The sequence below is a fragment of the Copadichromis virginalis genome, linkage group LG7, assembly GCF_057382275.1.
Source record: "Copadichromis virginalis isolate Kocher_CV1m ecotype Utaka linkage group LG7, C_Virginalis_male_GT1.1, whole genome shotgun sequence".
NCBI lineage: Eukaryota > Metazoa > Chordata > Actinopteri > Cichliformes > Cichlidae > Copadichromis > Copadichromis virginalis.
The window spans coordinates 46,198,362-46,215,284 of NC_140624.1; the positions used below are offsets into that span (position 1 = coordinate 46,198,362).

At 40.3% G+C, this 16,923-nt stretch overlaps 1 protein-coding gene across 3 annotated transcripts in view; it reads right to left on the reverse strand.

The window, feature by feature from the left end:
• Window positions 1–488: 488 nt before the first annotated feature.
• The window catches only part of arvcfa (ARVCF delta catenin family member a), a 29,436-nt gene continuing 13,001 nt past the window's right edge, over window positions 489–16,923 (reverse strand). For 2 of the 3 annotated variants that reach the window (XM_085463738.1, XM_085463737.1), the window contains exons 2-16: window positions 14,024–14,200; window positions 12,790–13,406; window positions 10,975–11,453; window positions 10,719–10,902; window positions 10,502–10,619; window positions 8,766–8,931; window positions 7,956–7,973; window positions 7,758–7,829; window positions 6,819–6,946; window positions 5,332–5,482; window positions 5,054–5,246; window positions 4,673–4,784; window positions 4,255–4,342; window positions 3,112–3,191; window positions 489–1,431 (exon numbers count right to left, since the gene is read on the reverse strand). In XM_085463738.1, the coding sequence (XP_085319864.1) occupies window positions 1,339–1,431; window positions 3,112–3,191; window positions 4,255–4,342; window positions 4,673–4,784; window positions 5,054–5,246; window positions 5,332–5,482; window positions 6,819–6,946; window positions 7,758–7,829; window positions 7,956–7,973; window positions 8,766–8,931; window positions 10,502–10,619; window positions 10,719–10,902; window positions 10,975–11,453; window positions 12,790–13,406; window positions 14,024–14,200 (2,676 nt within the window). In that variant the 3' untranslated portion in view covers window positions 489–1,338. The remainder of the gene's footprint in view (window positions 1,432–3,111; window positions 3,192–4,254; window positions 4,343–4,672; window positions 4,785–5,053; window positions 5,247–5,331; window positions 5,483–6,818; window positions 6,947–7,757; window positions 7,830–7,955; window positions 7,974–8,765; window positions 8,932–10,501; window positions 10,620–10,718; window positions 10,903–10,974; window positions 11,454–12,789; window positions 13,407–14,023; window positions 14,201–16,923) is intronic. The other variant, XM_085463739.1, reaches the window with a different exon arrangement.

Genomic DNA, 16,923 nt, shown 5'->3' on the forward strand with positions numbered 1-16,923 from the left:
TATTATATATTACTTTCATCTGTTACCTGTCTAATACAGCTATTAATGGGCTTGTTTAAATAATCTTTGAGGTCTTTGACACTATCTTTGAAACTATAGGCACTCTTTTTTTGCTTAAATTATTCTCCTAGCTTTCCTCAAGGAAAACCAAAGCCAAATGTCATTCCCATCATATGTAATGATATCTTGAGGCAGATTATAAGCGTCGCCTGGAGTGCTGCTGTGTTCAAAGTTCTGTAGAAAAGAGTGTTGCAAAATTGCAAACTGAGTGCAAAGCAGACAATGAGCATTCAGTTTCGGCATGCTTGGTAAACAAATTAGTGTCATAGTGTGAATGCTTTCAGAAAGACGGCTTCAATAATCACTGTTTAAGCATTCGGGAAAAAAATCTGTCTGACTAGTGGGAGGTGTTTAATCTAACAGGTGCACACTGATAAAACCGAACACGGCATAAACTTCAGTCTGGAAAATAAAAAGAAAAGCAGAAATGAGAAATTATGCACATAATTTATTTTCATTTTCATTCAACATCGCAATGCAAAAAGGAACACTGCAAAGCAGAGTTGTATTGAATGTAGGATCGCTTACTGGTCTTTGCTAATACACATAAATAACTTTTAATTAATAACATGAGTATTACAATAAACATTACAATATAAATGCCTAAATTTAGAATATTAACAGTCCTTTGTTACACATGTACAATCCCATTTTTCCTCTCATGAAACAAATGGAATAGAGACACAGAGATTGGCAAATAGCCATACAGTTTACTCAGATTAATCGAGAAAAACAAAATTCCAAGTATATTTTTGATGGTTAGGTCAGTGATAGCCTTAATCCTCCTACATGTCTCAAACACTTAACAAAAATAGTTCGGAAATGAACTTAGATCAGAATCTATTGTAACCCCAAAACCTACTGATGTGAACAACATTAAATCCACATTATTTTAGAATTGAATAGCTTGAGAAACAAGAAGTATACTGTAGCTAAGGAGTAAAATACAAATTGCACATGTCATATTCTTTGGAGTTATGATTCACCGCAGTTTGCATATTTGGGCTATTTCATATGTCATACTTAATCCCTCGTAAATTTCAGGAATCCAGTACACCTATAGCATCCCAAAAAGCCATAAAATCTATCAGCAAATAAACAAGGATACATGTAGGCGTTTGGCACATCTTATTATTATTATGTAAACAAAGGAAATCATTTTTAAGTGGATCTGTTTGTTTCTCTGTACAAGAATGTTCAGGTGGCACGAGTCCAGGTATCCTCAGTGGAAAATGTCTCTGCAGGATTTGACTGGTTTGATTGGCCGTGCTGTTACGTTTACACCCAGGAGTCCAGTGGTGGAGGTTTGTTATCCATGAGGCCCACAGCAGGCCTGCCAGCTCTGATGAAGTGCTTTCTTTCACTTATCGCCTAGGCCGATTTGCATGAGAAAAACAAGCCACAAGAAAGAAATCCTTCAAAACAAAATTCTGTAACCAAGTTTCAATCTGCTAATCCTACATGCTGTAGCAGTTACTCTGTTAAATTACAGTAAAATGGCAGATATATTTGTCAGTTTTCAGCTGTAACCGTTTGTTTTGTTTTTTTCAGTGCACTGACTGCATAAAGCACCGTTCACACAAGTAGCCCAGCCCACAGCCCAGAAGGCTTCCAGGCATCACATGACAGAAAGTGCACACGAGAATGCAAATGTCTGGTGCTGAGATCTCAAACATTAGCACGTCTTTAACCTGTCAGCTACCTAATAATAAAAAATAATGTGATATTGGAGTGTGCCAATGTGCAATTACTGCAGACATATTTTATATTGTCACGTGGTCAGCCTCCTGAATGGTCTATGCAAACGGCCGATTGAGCACAAACAGCATTTCAAGGAGTATGAATGTCCATGAAGCTGTGTGTTACATGTGAGAAAGGACAACTATATAAACTATCCTGATGAGATTCTTCCTAAAATGTCCAAAGTGCATTTGTGAAAGTTTCTTACTGTAAAAGAAAAATGACTGCACTGTGCTCTGTTGAATACAAGATTTACTGTAAGGTGCTGTAAACTGGTTGGTTGTCATATATTGTTCCTACTGTAATCTCCATAAACAGTTTATCACAATAAAACTGACTGTGTGCACCTGACTCGAGTAACCTGAATTTATTTTCGTGTCTTTTTTCAAACTATGATGATATATCCTTCTCTTTTTCGCTTTATTAAACATTTCATCAGCTACCCTGAGAATGAGAGCAGGGCTCAAAGACATAACATTCGCATAACTGATTTAATAACTGATTAGTAACTACAGGACTCACATAGTTCTCAAAAAATGGAAAAACCGAACCTGCATCCAGAGCAAGGTTTTAATAATGCTTTTTTCTTTAAAGCATCAGAAAAGCATTAAATGAAAGCATTAAAATGAGTAGAACTTAAACATTTAGGCTTTGTGCACTGTTATCCTGTAAAGATGCACAGCCCAGTATCATTTAAAGCTCTTCTTCGGATGTTAGCTGCCTTTTGTTCTGTTCTCTGTCAGATAGATCAAACTTCAATAACGTTGATGTCGGGGCTCTGGGGTGGCCAATCCACGACTGATAGGGTGTCATTGTTGTTGTTTTTCTATGCACGTATGTGTTTTTACTGCGTTGCGAGTGTGTTGGCTAGATGAAACCGAAATTTCCAATTCAGAGTTGAGACTCCATAACTTCTGTTTCCACTGACTTTCAGGCAACTGTTTCTGTTTCCCCAACTACTTTTCTGTAGTTGGGAAATACTTCATTGTTTCCCTTCCTTAAGAAAAGCATCCTGACAGTTATCCTTCCATAGAGACCATTTCTGATGAAGGGCCAAATAAAAACCTTGTGAAAATGGTCAGGTACAAGGACTGGACTAGAAACGAGTGAGAAAGCAGCCAATGTCCAAAGAAAAACTATGAAGGCCCTTCGGAAAGCCCAGAGAACTATTGCTCAAGACCCCTGTGGCTCTTTGGAAGCAAAATATAATGAAATTAACAGGTTACTCAAGACTTCTGCACAATACTACATCTATTTAGCACCAGAAGGGTCCAAGCAAAGTCAGTGTTAAATGTTAAAAAGCCGGATTACCTGAAGAGTGTCTCTTTCCACAACAATGGGCGCCTTTCCATCTCCAATTCTATCATTTGGCTCCAAGCTTGAATAAACATCTGCAAGAGAAAAATCCTATTATATCAATAGTATCATTTCTTGAAACTGATACTGATCAGCTTCGTTTTGCATCTCCAGTGACAGCTGTAATCATTATGGTGCTGTGAGCATTACAATAACACCATCTATCCATTTTATTCCACTCCAGGGTCACTGAGGGGCTCGAGCCTCTCCCAGTAGTAACAAGGACAAGGCTATTACACAAACACTAGAATTTAACCTCACCTTAGACATTTTGGGGGCCACTAAAGTGAAGATAATTGCACACTTAGACATGATGATGTGATAATAAGAGTTTATGAGTAGCCTAAAAATCTATAACCATTAATCAGACACGTTTTCAGTCAGTGTGTGGCAGTCTTAATCTAAAAAAATCCCATCTTAAATGCATAAATCTTCACTCAACAGGATTTTTTTTACTAATAAGCAATTAAGATAAACTATATTCATGTCAATTTCTATGCATGTTATTCATTTATTTAGTATGTGTTTAGGGGGGGGGGGGGGGGGCACATACACGCTAAAAGGTGTGTAACTTTTACCTTACAAATTTGCTTTGTGCCATTTAAAACCAAAAAGCTCAGAGAAAAACATTTAAATGCAATCATTCACTGAGAAGATTGCCCAAAATCCTCCACCCTTCACCAACCCCTAAAGGATGTTTAAGTGGTGTTTATGTTTTGCAAAACAGCCCTGAGAGAGAACAGAGTAAACCTGTTTAAGGGGAAGCTAGAGGTCGCTCTTGACGTGGGAAAGTGGGTGTCCTTCTGAAATCAAATGTGACTGGTGATGCATGAGCCTGTCCTGCCTCCAGGAGAGACTGTTCAGGCTAATAAGCCGAGTCTGTGCACTGATAACCTTGGCGGCACATCACTGGTTTGGGGGCAGTGTTTAAGAAGAATGTAGTCCAGGACTGCGAATGTTATGTCTTTGTCCGTGACATGAGAAGAACCTCAGTGTGTTTGACAGCTTTTTTACTCCCAGAGCTAGAGGACACTTTTCTCATTTAGATGATGATTTAATAAAAATTCACTGAAGGAATGCACGCTGCAATTTTCTGACCTTGAGTTTTGTCCATGAGAGGCAAAGTGATGTCATCACTTCCTTGCTTTCCGCTCTTGGGTTTTTTTGGCACTCCGGTAGTTGTGGGCTTTGAAAGACGACAAATGTAACATTACTGGATGACAGATGGTTTGCTTTTTGTGATGTTCTAATTTTATAAAGTGGCACGACACTGAAATCCTCTGCTAAGTGGCTTAAAGCTTACTATAAACACTGCTTTTCTGCATATAAATCAAGGCCAAAAATACACTCTCAACCTTTCTTTCTTTACTTTTTTTCCACACAGATCTTCTTGTTTCTTCCTTATAACTATTTGGCAGCATGCATTGCCATGTGTAAAAAGGTCTGAATGATCATGCTTGTGTTAAAATCAATCTTTTCTTGAAGTTTTAAATTGGCACAAAATCAACACAGATACCTTAAAGTGGCTCTTGTTCCAGCCGGCTTTGTTCAGAGTGTTTCTCAAGTCCTTGTAGGCCCATATTGTCTGAAGCACATGGGAGGCTGCCTTTGTCTCCCGCGCTGATTGGCTGACAACGGATCATATTAGATATTGTATAAAATAAGCAGCGGAAATCTCTAAGACAGTAACGTCTGAATGATTAAACTCTAAATGCACTGGAACACGGCGAGACGATGCACTGAGGCAGAAGTCTAAGAAGATATTACGGCCAATAAAACTACGATGATACTATCTTTTTTCTGTTTTATCTATAAAAATGTTAGTTGATCAGCCTTTTTTTATTATTTAAGCTTATATATTTAAAAATGTGTAGATGTATAAGATTCGGTTTTTAACCTTGACTTATTGATGGCCACCAGCTTCTGCACAGCATGACCCTGAATGAGCAGCCGCGCGTTCTCTGGGTTATCTGTGATGATCTCGTGAATCGTGTTCAGTATGGACACCACCGTATCCCCCTCGAGATTCTTCGCTGGATGCTGCTGCCCACACGGCAGATTACCGACGAGGTCCCTCAGAGCATAGTTCCCTGCAACCAGAGACAGACAAAGATGAAAATGTTAGCTCGGCTATGCGAATAGAGCCAAACGTATACAGGCGTTAGAAACCTGTACCTATTAAATCTTTGTTTCTTCTGTCCATAGCCAGGTTGCGAAGAGCAATGGCCACAGCTCGCACAGCTTTGTCCACGTCTGAGCGCAGGAGCTCGACCAGAATAGGCAGACCTTTCTCTTTTCTCACTGTCGCCCGGATATAGCTGGACCACTTCAGATGGAAACACAGAAATGAAAAATAGCAGAGGGAAGACGTCGTGGTTTTTGATTGTTTGGTCAGTCTTAATTCTTAGCCCTCATAAACATGAAGCAATATTTTCCAGTGAAATTCCACTGAAATATAAAAAATAAATGTTTGTTTATTCAAATAATGACTGAATAAGGAAAATATGCTTGGTATAAACTGAATGGGTTTAACCAGATTTTTAAGTGTATAAATTTTGAAACTGTAAGGTAGAATACAGCTTTGGCTGCTCCCTTCACAAGGGGGTCACCACAGCGGGTAGCTCCACATACATGATTTGGCAAATGTTTTACACTGGATGCCCTTCCTGAAGGGATTTGCATCTCCAGCTGGGATCAACATGGTTAGGCGAATGTGCCAACCACTACACTGGTAAAATCTAAAAATAAATACATAAATGAATAAGAAATCCAATTATGCACTTTTATCTGCTCTCTTTTGACATGATTAGCTGTAAAAAAAAAAAAAAAAAAAAAAAAAAAAAGTCATTTTATTTTTGGAGCGGCCTTCTTCTTAAATGGTAGTGACATTCATGGTGCACTATATGTTACAAAGCACATTAGTTAGAAGACCTATGGACCCACTTGGGGGGGGGGGGGGGGGGGGGGGGGACACAGCGGCAAAAGCTATTCTGGATGCCGATGACACGGTCAGACTAGAGAGTAAGCTGCGTAATGATGTCGCCTGAAAAAACAAAGCCAACCAGTCAAGAAAAGAAAGCTTCGCATATCCCCAAGGAAGGACTTGAAGAGGTTGTCTCTTTTGATTGTGATTGCTGCAGTGATTGGAATAGAGGGTAAATCGATCGCTCCAGTTTAATTCACTTACGGTATTTCTTTAGGATAGAACTTTATTTTAAGCATCTTCTTCTCTTCTCCTAATACACGTGCATTTATTTAGTGACTTTGTAATCTTACTGACCACTCAAAGCATTTCAGACAGCAAGTCACGTTTGAAGCATTACAGTCACGCAGTACTTCATCTAACCCAGATCCACAGCACACAAATCAACCTAACATGCATGTCTTTGGAGCATGCACAATGGAGAGCAAACTCCACACAGAAAGGTTCCAGCTGGGATATGAACCAAGAGCTGTCTTGCTGCGAAGCGACAGTGCCAACCTCTTCAACACCCCTTTTTAAGGCTCTTCTTTAGCTATATTCTTTATAGCTTCTCTATAACAATAGAGAGTATAATCAAAGCAAGTGTCACATTAAAACTGCATTCATTTAAAGTTTAAACACTTCACAACAGCAACCCAGGTAGTTGTGCGTATAAGAGATAACTCTTCTATCTACTCACAGCCCAGTGTCCCGCAGCGAGGTTCTGCAGCGCTCCTGCAGCTGCCTCCAGGGTGTTGTGGTTGTGACTGCAGGTGAGAAGAGAGAGGTAAAGCCTCACCACCTCCGGCTGGTACAGCAGCTCCAACCCTTGAACACAAAGTCAGAGAAATATTACTCTAAAAAACAAAAAGAAGAAGAAGATCCCAAACCAGTTTGCAAATATATGTTTGTGTTCAAGACGTTTGTCTATGTAGGTCAGTTCAGGTCAGCAGGTTGGTAGGTCAGGGGCTAAATATATATTGTTTAATGGAAGAGTGTGGTAGAAAATTACTACTCCAGCTGACTCCCTACTGCAGAGACTTTTTTTTCTGTACTAAGCCAGGGGAGCGGAGGCTGCTGGATGCCTGACAAGTATAATAAAGCTGACCCTGAACCATAACATGCTTGTCATTCTGATTTGCATTCACAGACTGCAGCGTGGGAGGCATAAGCTGTTCTCTGATCTCTTTCCTAATGACAGCCAGATCCACATATACAGTATTCAAGCATACGGTACAATAGCGATTTCTGTTCTTTTCTCTTTTTTTTATCTTATACAATACCACATAAAGACATGTGGGTCATCCAGTGTTTTGAGCAAACGCCAGATAAAACGTTCAGTCTTTGAGTTGATGGGCTATTTTGTTTTAGTAATGAAATTTTCTACAAGTGGCACGGGTGCTGATGTGTGGCTTTGCATTTCAATGAATTCTCTTTGAGGCCATGCCAAAATCATGCTCGCACAGCAAATAATGTAACGCAGAAAGCAGGTACTGATGACTGATAATAATGATAGACAGTGGAAGTCCTTCTCAATACAGTTACCTTTCAGCTATTTACAGTAAGCCTGATGCAAAGGTACTCTACTTTTGTTGTATTTAAAGTGCAGTGTGAGGCTTATTACTGTATTATTGGATACCTTTCATTAGCTCTGTACATTTTGGCAAATCCAATGTACTGTATTTTCTGTCCATAAATCCATTTTTCCAACCTGCACATCACAGATACACACATGCACACAAACACCGGTTTTTAGTCAGAGATAATGTCAACAAATTGATCATGGTATCACAACATCACCGCTACGGAAAGATTCTGGAGGAATAAGCAGACTGACCTTGATTGAACCACTCTTCTGATTAATGTGATTTGAAGGGAAAGAAGAAAGAACAATGTCAGAACAATGTAATTATGCCGCAAAAACGGACACATCAGCAGAAAACACATGGCTCCTCCGTGTAGCGAGACACTGAGCAACTCATCAGGCTAATGTTTTGCTCACAGGGGTCTTTGTCAGCTTTAGCATTGCTGAGAACCATAAAACTTTAAATCACTGTTAACTCAAACCCTAATGGTTCCCCATTAAGTTGTTTCCTTCTCCACAGAGTGCTGCAGCCTATTAATTCTCAGCAACATGTCTAATTTTTATTTAGGTATATAATGTTAAAAATAATGGTCCAGCCTTTGCTGTCCTTATTGTTGCATCAGTGGCATGGTGCAAAAATTGCATAACTGATGTAACAAAACATATCTAGGCGTTTTCCAATTTCTGAACCTTGCATTCCAGCCAAAAAGTAAAATCTATTATCAGCTCCTCTGTCTGCAGGAATATGAAATATTCAGACTCTGAGAGGCATAAAGGGATAATAAAGAAATGTGAGGCCTAACAGCAAAAAAGGCAAAACGAACGATCTGGTCAGAGAGTACAGCTGTAAAGTGTAAACAAACAAAATGTATCCCGCTGAATATTAGTACAGAAAATGTGTGCCAAGCACTGAAAAGGGAGGAAGAAGAGAATAAACATTTTGATAGTAAACTGTCCATCCCTCATAAAATTACTGCGGATATGTTTTAGACATTTTCACCTTGTATACAGCATATAGAGTCCTAGTTTTGAGTCACACATGCTATGATGTATCTTACCAACCTTTGGGTCTTTTTCCTGAAAAACACTCCGTTTCATTTTTCTTTGGATGCCCGATGGATCTCATGAGATGATTTCCGTGGGGCTCCTGAAATCGCTCCACTCCGGGTATTTCTTTGTGAACGTGATAGGACAGGTTCCGAAGGATGCAGACGCAGTTCTCCACCGACTACGTGAAGAGCAGTGATGAAAGATTGCAGTTTAAAAAAGGATGTATAGAAAAATAATTCTTTAAATACCACATCAGAGACATTAGATTAGAGTCTCCTTATAAAAAGGAGAATTTTGAGAAAATCTCAAGAGCTTTGAAGAACCTCATCCATACCTAGATTTGATGACGTTTAATAACCGTCTGAATCTGGTGCTGTTTCCAATATTAACTTAAATTTGAGACTAAAGCAACTTGACTTTCAGTGGATTTTCTATTTCAAGTACTTTATAGTTAAAGTACTTCAATAAATATACTCACAAACCATCCCTAAACTCTAAAAGACAGAACATTTAAAAAAAATAAAATAAAAGCAGAACTTCCACTTAAACAGTAAGAGAGACTAAACACGGGTTTAATTAGAAAGACAGACACTAATAAAGCATTTTTTACCCCTAAACAATGAGCTCAAGTAATAAGCCAACATGACCGGGGTTTAAAGATTTTATGCTCCGGTCTCCCAATAGCAGGATCAGAGAAAAAAAAATCTGTGGCCCGGAGCAATACATCCCGATATACCCCATCCATCACCTGTCCACTGACACTGAAACGAACAAACTGAGAGCAACACAAACAGTTTTCCCTAAGTGGAATTTCTACAAACTGTTGTTTAGAGCAGCACTTGAAATCCCCCTTGTTAAGTTTTATGGGCATTTCATAAAGAGGGGTATTTATACCCATGGTGTACTTGTTGTGCTGTGCAGGTTCAAAATAACTCAAAATACTTTACTAACTGTAATAGTCAAGTAGTAGATAAATATTTTATAAATGAACACTATAGATAGCTATGTTTATTCTACTGCTAAAAGTCATGAAAAGTCGTTTTAAAAGGAAAAGGGCATAGAATTTAAAAGTCAAAATTATGCGGCTAAAACTGTACAAAGATTGGGAGAGCTGTGGAAAAAATAGTTCAATATTTAGTTACATTTCTTGGGTACATGGCTGAGACGTTTAGGTGGAGTAAATGTGAAGTTTACCAAACTGGCCCAAGCACTGACAGGTCAGCTGGGTAAAATGAATTGCAACAATACTAAAGGCCATTTTAAATAAGTTTGGAGCATGACTCGTAGTGTTGAAGAGTTACTGAAGTTCATCTGTCGGGCACGTTTGTTGGGCATGTCCAGTACATCTTTTCATCCCAAGAGCGATACAAGCAATTAATCATTCCATCAAGTGACTCCCACAGACCTGTTTGGATTCACAATTATAAGTACCTCACTACTTTGTTAAAGGGTTGATAAACAGTGGTTGATAAAAATGTATATGACTGTATAGTAGAGGTGTAAGTAGCTATAGGGGTTATTAAGGTAAAAAACTATATGGTGTATAAACATGCAGTCAGTGATAATGTCACAAATATGCAGCTACACTGTTGTATATTAGGAGTCACCAGCATCACCAGTTATGATGTCACAATTTTAAGCATGGTTACATTTCTCTGCAGCTTTGAGAAATAATTGTCATCATTAGAAGCTACATTTAGATTTTTATTTATTCTTAAACTTGAAATAAGAGTAGTGACTGCAGCGACCTTATTGTCTGTGTCCTTGTTGACAACAGCTGACTGAAGGGCATGAAGGAGCGCAGCCACCAACCCCTCACACTCTCTCAGTCTCTGTCGAGCCTCGGCCCCATCTGAGCTGACGTTCCTGCAGAAACAACTTTGTTTGCAAAGCTGCACAAACTCCATCACAAGTGAGCTTTTACCGGCTGTTTGTCATATGTTCCACAACGGCCGGCAGGGTTACCTCAGACACCCAGAGGTGTTCTTGAAGACTGTGGTCCACTCGGCGCTCTGCAGTTTCGAGGGGTCTACTAAGTCTCTCTTCCAGCCTGAGTGTGGGATGATGATTTCATCAGTCAGTGTTTGAAGTCCGTGGTTGATTACCATCATCTTTAGTGGCTCGTGTGATGAGAGGTTCCACAGGGTGCCTGCAGTGATAGAATACAATTATGAATAAAGAATAAAGTTGAAGAAGTAGCTTTAAAAAAAATCAGCAATACCTGTCACTAACTCTTTGACCTCCATGCTGCTGGTCTTCCTCAACAGCCTAACTAAAGCTTGGATTCCATCACAGTTCTTGATGGCCATCTTATTATTGTGGTCTTTCCCGAAAGATATGTTGCGCAGTGCACCGCAGGCCTTGCGGTGGACTTCTGCCTTAGGATGGTCTAATAGTCCCACCAGAATTGGCACTCCATTCAGGTGGCGGACCTCTTGCTTTATTCGGTCATTCTCATAACACAGGTGCTGCAGATAGGCTGCTGCGTTGGACTTGACCGGGTCCATTGGGTGGCTGAGCATGGAGATCACCTCATGCAGGTTGGGATCTCTCCAACGCGGGTCTCTTCGGATACTGTCCAGGCTGACCATGCTGCTTCGTTTGTGGGGTAACTGCAGGGTCTGCGCTCGACACATGGCCTGAAAGAAAGGATTCAGGTTCCCCTCCAGCTGTGCCATGAAGGCGTCGTCGTAGCCACTTCTATAGAGACAGATTTACACACACACATTCATGTGTGTATCAGGATTGATAAAAAATACATCTCATTTATCAAGTCATCTGGAACATGTGTTTACTTCCTTGCTAAAAGTGGAGATTATTAATAAGCGTTTTTTTAGCTAGTACCAGTACCAAAATTAGCCAGTAGCTGCTTACCTCTTCCTCTGTAGCTTAATAAACAATGTGCCTAAATTTGCTTGTGCCTTTTGATTGTGTAGTGGTCACAAATTTAAAACTTTAGCTTTTTTTTTTTTCACCTTTGAACAAAAGCCAGGTTATCTCTTTGCTCCTGCATACAGAATTTATGCTTAGCTATGCTAACAATCACATAGCTTCAGACTCATAGTACTGTATGTGAGGTGCCATCTTTCGTCTGCATATTCTCAACAAGAAAGTGAACCATTTCCCAAAAACTATCATATTCTTTAAAATTCAACAGCCTTAATTAAGCAGATTCACATTACAATCACTGTGTCTAATAGATTGAGCTTCAGTAAATTTACAAGTGTTGTATCTTTGGTAAACAGTTCTGTCTGTCTGCGCGAGCGAAGGAAAAGCTTCTGGCAGCCAATAACAGGTGAAACCTCCTTATTTATCAACTTTGCAGCAGGCTGCCATCACCGATTGATACCAGCTGCTACTTAACTGCTGTCCATCTGTCTTTCTATTATCCAGGCTGACTCGAGACTGGAGCAAAGACAGAATCTGGATGTTTGTGCAGGTAAATAATTTAGTATATAGTATTATCATTGATAAAAGATTAGATGTACATATTTAAAATGTTAGGTTGTGAGATTTATAATATTTTTTTCGGAAATTGTCAGGAATTTTTCTAGAAAACGTGTCAATAACCTTTTGCTTTAATCATGCTAGAAAAACGAATCAGTTGTAGTGTGGATATATGCTTGCTATGAATGTCAAAGGTCAACTGGCTTTTCAGATTAGCTTCAGTTTGTAGAGGCCATTTGTAAAAGGTGAACTCTTTACCAGAGACCTTCTTGATATTTCAATAAACCAAACTGCTCCTTCACCTCCGACTAGCCCCTCCTCAAAACACACACATAAATTGCCCTAAATAAACTCACTCCACACCAAACCCGCTCAACTGCTTCACTTAAGAATGTCCTGTTAAATCTTCACCTCTATAGTGTAGAGACTGACTGACAAACCAACACGAACATATTACAAATTACAAATTCTCCCCTCAAATTATCTACATAAGGACTGATCTGTATTTGTCCCCATCTGTAGGCCACAATGCAAAAATAGAAACACACTGTGGGATCCGTAACATGTCATCTAATGTATCATTACCTACCTGGTTCTCGAGGGCTCCCTGAGAAGCTCCATGGTGGTGATTGGCCTAAACTGGTGGATTCCCCCCAGTGTTGGGTAATTTAGAGGTGGGTGGTTGGTCTTCATATCCACAGGGTTTTCTCCCCGTTCACTGTGGCCGTCCTGTTCTGGCTGGCTGCTCAGGCCTGCAGAGGCGTAGCTGTCTCTGAGGAAGGGTAAGGTGTAGTGAGCCCCTGACTGGAAGTTTTTGGCGGACCAGTAGCCATGGAGGTTAATTCGGGACAGGCTTCCATATCCTGCACACAAGTCACCACCGATACCTCTGTAGGCATCAGGTAGGGCGTACACTGCGCTCTGACTGTCTGGGTTAGCTGACTGAGGCTCAGAAGGCTGCACTATCAGCTGGGGTTGTGGGGGTGCCATGGTAGTGCTGATGGTTGTTGTGGTTGGTGTAACAGCCTCAGAGGGCTGAGTGCTTGTTTCAGGAGTAGGTTGTTCAGTGGTAGCGTCATCTCGAACCACTGATGGTGATGTGAGATCAGGTGAGGCTGATGTCTGCAGGTTCTCCTGCTGTATCTCTGTAGACTCTTGGGTCTCACTCGTGGCCTTTTCACCCTCTTGTTCCACAGCCTTGGACTCCTACAAAGATAGACGCGGCTGTTATCCCAGTCTTTTCAGAATCTGTGTTAATCTTCCCACTTTTCTCTCTTTCCTTTTAATCCCAGAAAACTGATGTTTACAGTAACATCGGGAGGTATTTGGTCTGGATGTACTGCAGTTGCACAAAATTGTTTCTGTTACCTGCAGTGTGTTAATCATTTTGTTTTTAACTCTACGGCATATCCCATTTCTTATAGTGATGATCAATCATCATCTTTTTAGCACATCCCTGGCTTAGTGAGCCTACAGTAAATAATGACTTCTTTGTTTCTGCCAAAGGATAATGAATTCCCCTTATTTGAAAATGAGTTCAGATTGGAATCCAGCAAAAGAAGTTGAGGCCCAGCCACTGTTTGGAAGCAGAGTCAATTGCTGGAAATTTAATTGTCTGGTGTAGTAAATTGATTTTTACTTTAACTCTTGGATTGTACAGTGTACGATAACTTATTGTCAAATTAAACTAACCATATTCAATTCAATGACCAATGATTAATACACCTTTTAAGTCTGTGGACTTGCCAATCAATCAAAATCTACATTAACAAGGTGCATTAAGTTACCAGGTGGTGGCAAAGTGTGACCTTAAAGTCATTAACCTCAGTGTCTGTCTGCTGTGGGGTGTCGGTTTCTGTGGAGCTTTCATTGGTCGAGGTCATCACAGAGGCAATGGAAGTGGGCGTGTCCAGTTCGTCACTGGCTGATGGGTTATCCAGAGCTCCTTCTTTGGCTTCCTGGGACAAAGACAGTGGAGGAGGCCCCTCTGCACTCTGCTCCTAAATAATTTTAAAAAAAGAACCACGTAAAGCTTTGTCAGTGATCACATTAATGGTGTGTATTGTGTACAACCCAACCCAATCAATTAGTCAGCGTTACTAGGAAATGCATTGATTAATATGAAAAATGGGGGAAAAATACATAACATTATTCAGAAAAAGTAATTTAGAATAGGTTTTGTGAAACAGTTTGTCCAGCAGCACATGCAGCAGTGTATCAACACAGCTGAGCAGATGATGGTGGGGAGCCAGGCAGTGGCTGTTTTATGAATTGTTAAACAATTGCCCATCATTTTGCTTTGTCACTATACTAACTATAGCGCATTCTATCTTTATATATAGTTGTGGTCAAAAGCTTAAATACACTCATCATAGACAAATGTCATGCTAAAAAAACAAGAATTAAGTGCAGAAGTTTCTGTGGAATCCATAAAGGTTAAAATCATACATACTTGCCAATCAATCAAAAGTATGTACTACAGTTCAACTGTAGTACATCCAGACCAAATTGTCCTTAATAAGTTGCACTTCAACCAGATGCTTTTGGCAGCTAACGACAAGCTTCTGGGATCGTTCTAGGTGGATATTTGATCACTCTCTTCTTGGCAGAATTGTGTTAGAATTCATTTACAGTGGGGCAAAAAAGTATTTAGTCAGCCACCGATTGTGCAAGTTCCCCCACTTAAAATGATGACAGAGGTCAGTAATTTGCACCAGAGGTACACTTCAACTGTGAGAGACAGAATGTGAAAAAAAAATCCATGAATCCACATGGTAGGATTTGTAAAGAATTTATTCGTAAATTAGGGTGGAAAATAAGTATTTGGTCACCTCAGACAAGGAAAATCTCTGGCTCTCACAGACCTGTAACGTCTTCTGTAAGAAGCTTTTCTGTCCCCCACTCGTTACCTGTATGAATGGCACCTGTTTGAACTCATCATCTGTATAAAAGACACCTGTCCACAGCCTCAAACAGTCAGACTCCAAACTCCGCCATGGCCAAGACCAAAGAGCTTTCGAAGGACACCAGGAAAAGTATTGCAGACCTGCACCAGACTGGGAAGAGTGAATCTACAATAGGCAAGCAGCTTGGTGTGAAAAAATCAACTGTGGGAGCAATCATCAGAAAATGGAAGACATACAAGACCACTGATAATCTCCCTCGATCTGGGGCTCCATGCAAGATCTCATCCCGTGGGGTCACAATGATCATGAGAACGGTGAGCAAAGATCCCAGAACCACACGGGGGGACCTGGTGAATGACCTGCAGAGAGCTGGGACCAAAGTAACAAAGGTCACCATCAGTAACACACTACAACGGCAGGGAATCAAATCCTGCAGTGCCAGACGTGTTCCGCTGCTGAAGCCAGTGCATGTCCAGGCCCGTCTGAAGTTTGCCAGAGAGCACATGGATGATACAGCAGAGGATTGGGAGAATGTCATGTGGTCAGATGAAACCAAAGTAGAACTTTTTGGTACAAACTCAACTCGTCGTGTTTGGAGGAAGAAGAATACTGAGTTGCATCCCAAGAACACCATACCTACTGTGAAGCATGGGGGTGGAAACATCATGCTATGGGGCTGTTTTTCTGCCAAGGGGACAGGACGACTGATCCGTGTTAAGGACAGAATGAATGGGGCCATGTATCGTGAGATTTTGAGCCAAAACCTCCTTCCATCAGTGAGAACTTTGAAGATGAAACGAGGCTGGGTCTTCCAACATGACAATGATCCAAAACACACCGCCCAGGCAACAAAGGAGTGGCTCCGTAAGAAGCATTTGAAAGTCCTGGAGTGGCCTAGCCAGTCTCCAGACCTCAACCCCATAGAAAATCTGTGGCGGGAGTTGAAAGTCCGTGTTGCTCGGCGACAGCCCCAAAACATCACTGCTCTCGAGAAGATCTGCATGGAGGAATGGGCCAAAATACCAGCTACTGTGTGTGCAAACCTGGTAAAGACCTATAGTAAACGTTTGACCTCTGTTATTGCCAACAAAGGTTATGTTACAAAGTATTGAGTTGTATTTTTGTTATTGACCAAATACTTATTTTCCACCCTAATTTACGAATAAATTCTTTACAAATCCTACCATGTGGATTCATGGATTTTTTTTTCACATTCTGTCTCTCACAGTTGAAGTGTACCTCTGGTGCAAATTACTGACCTCTGTCATCATTTTAGGTGGGGGAACTTGCACAATCGGTGGCTGACTAAATACTTTTTTGCCCCACTGTAAATTGTTTGGTCCAGCTTTCAAGCGTAGTCCATACATTTTTGTAGTTTCAAGTTAGGGTTTGAGTTTGTAATTCTTGGTCCTTTTTTAAGAATTTCCATATTTATGATTTGCTATGTTCTTGTAATGTTGTTTTGGATTATGTGCTGGAGTTTATAGTTTGTTTGTTTTTTTGGAAGGTTATATTTTGGTTCTTGAGTTCTAATTATCATGTCTTTCCTATGTCTTTTTGTCAGCTCTCCATCTTTAATCACTTGGTGTTTAGTACTTACTGTGGTTGGGTCCCTGGGCCTAGGACCCAGTGTTTTCAATGTTATCTTGTTTGTGCATTTCCTGTCTTATCTTTATATTGCTGTACCACCTGATTCTGTTCACCTGTGTCTTCTTTTTCTCATCTGTGTCTTCTCTCCCTAATTACCTTGTGTGTGTATATAAGCCCTCAGTTTTCCTTAGTTCCTTGTCGTGTCATACTGTTGTGTGTCCTCCACA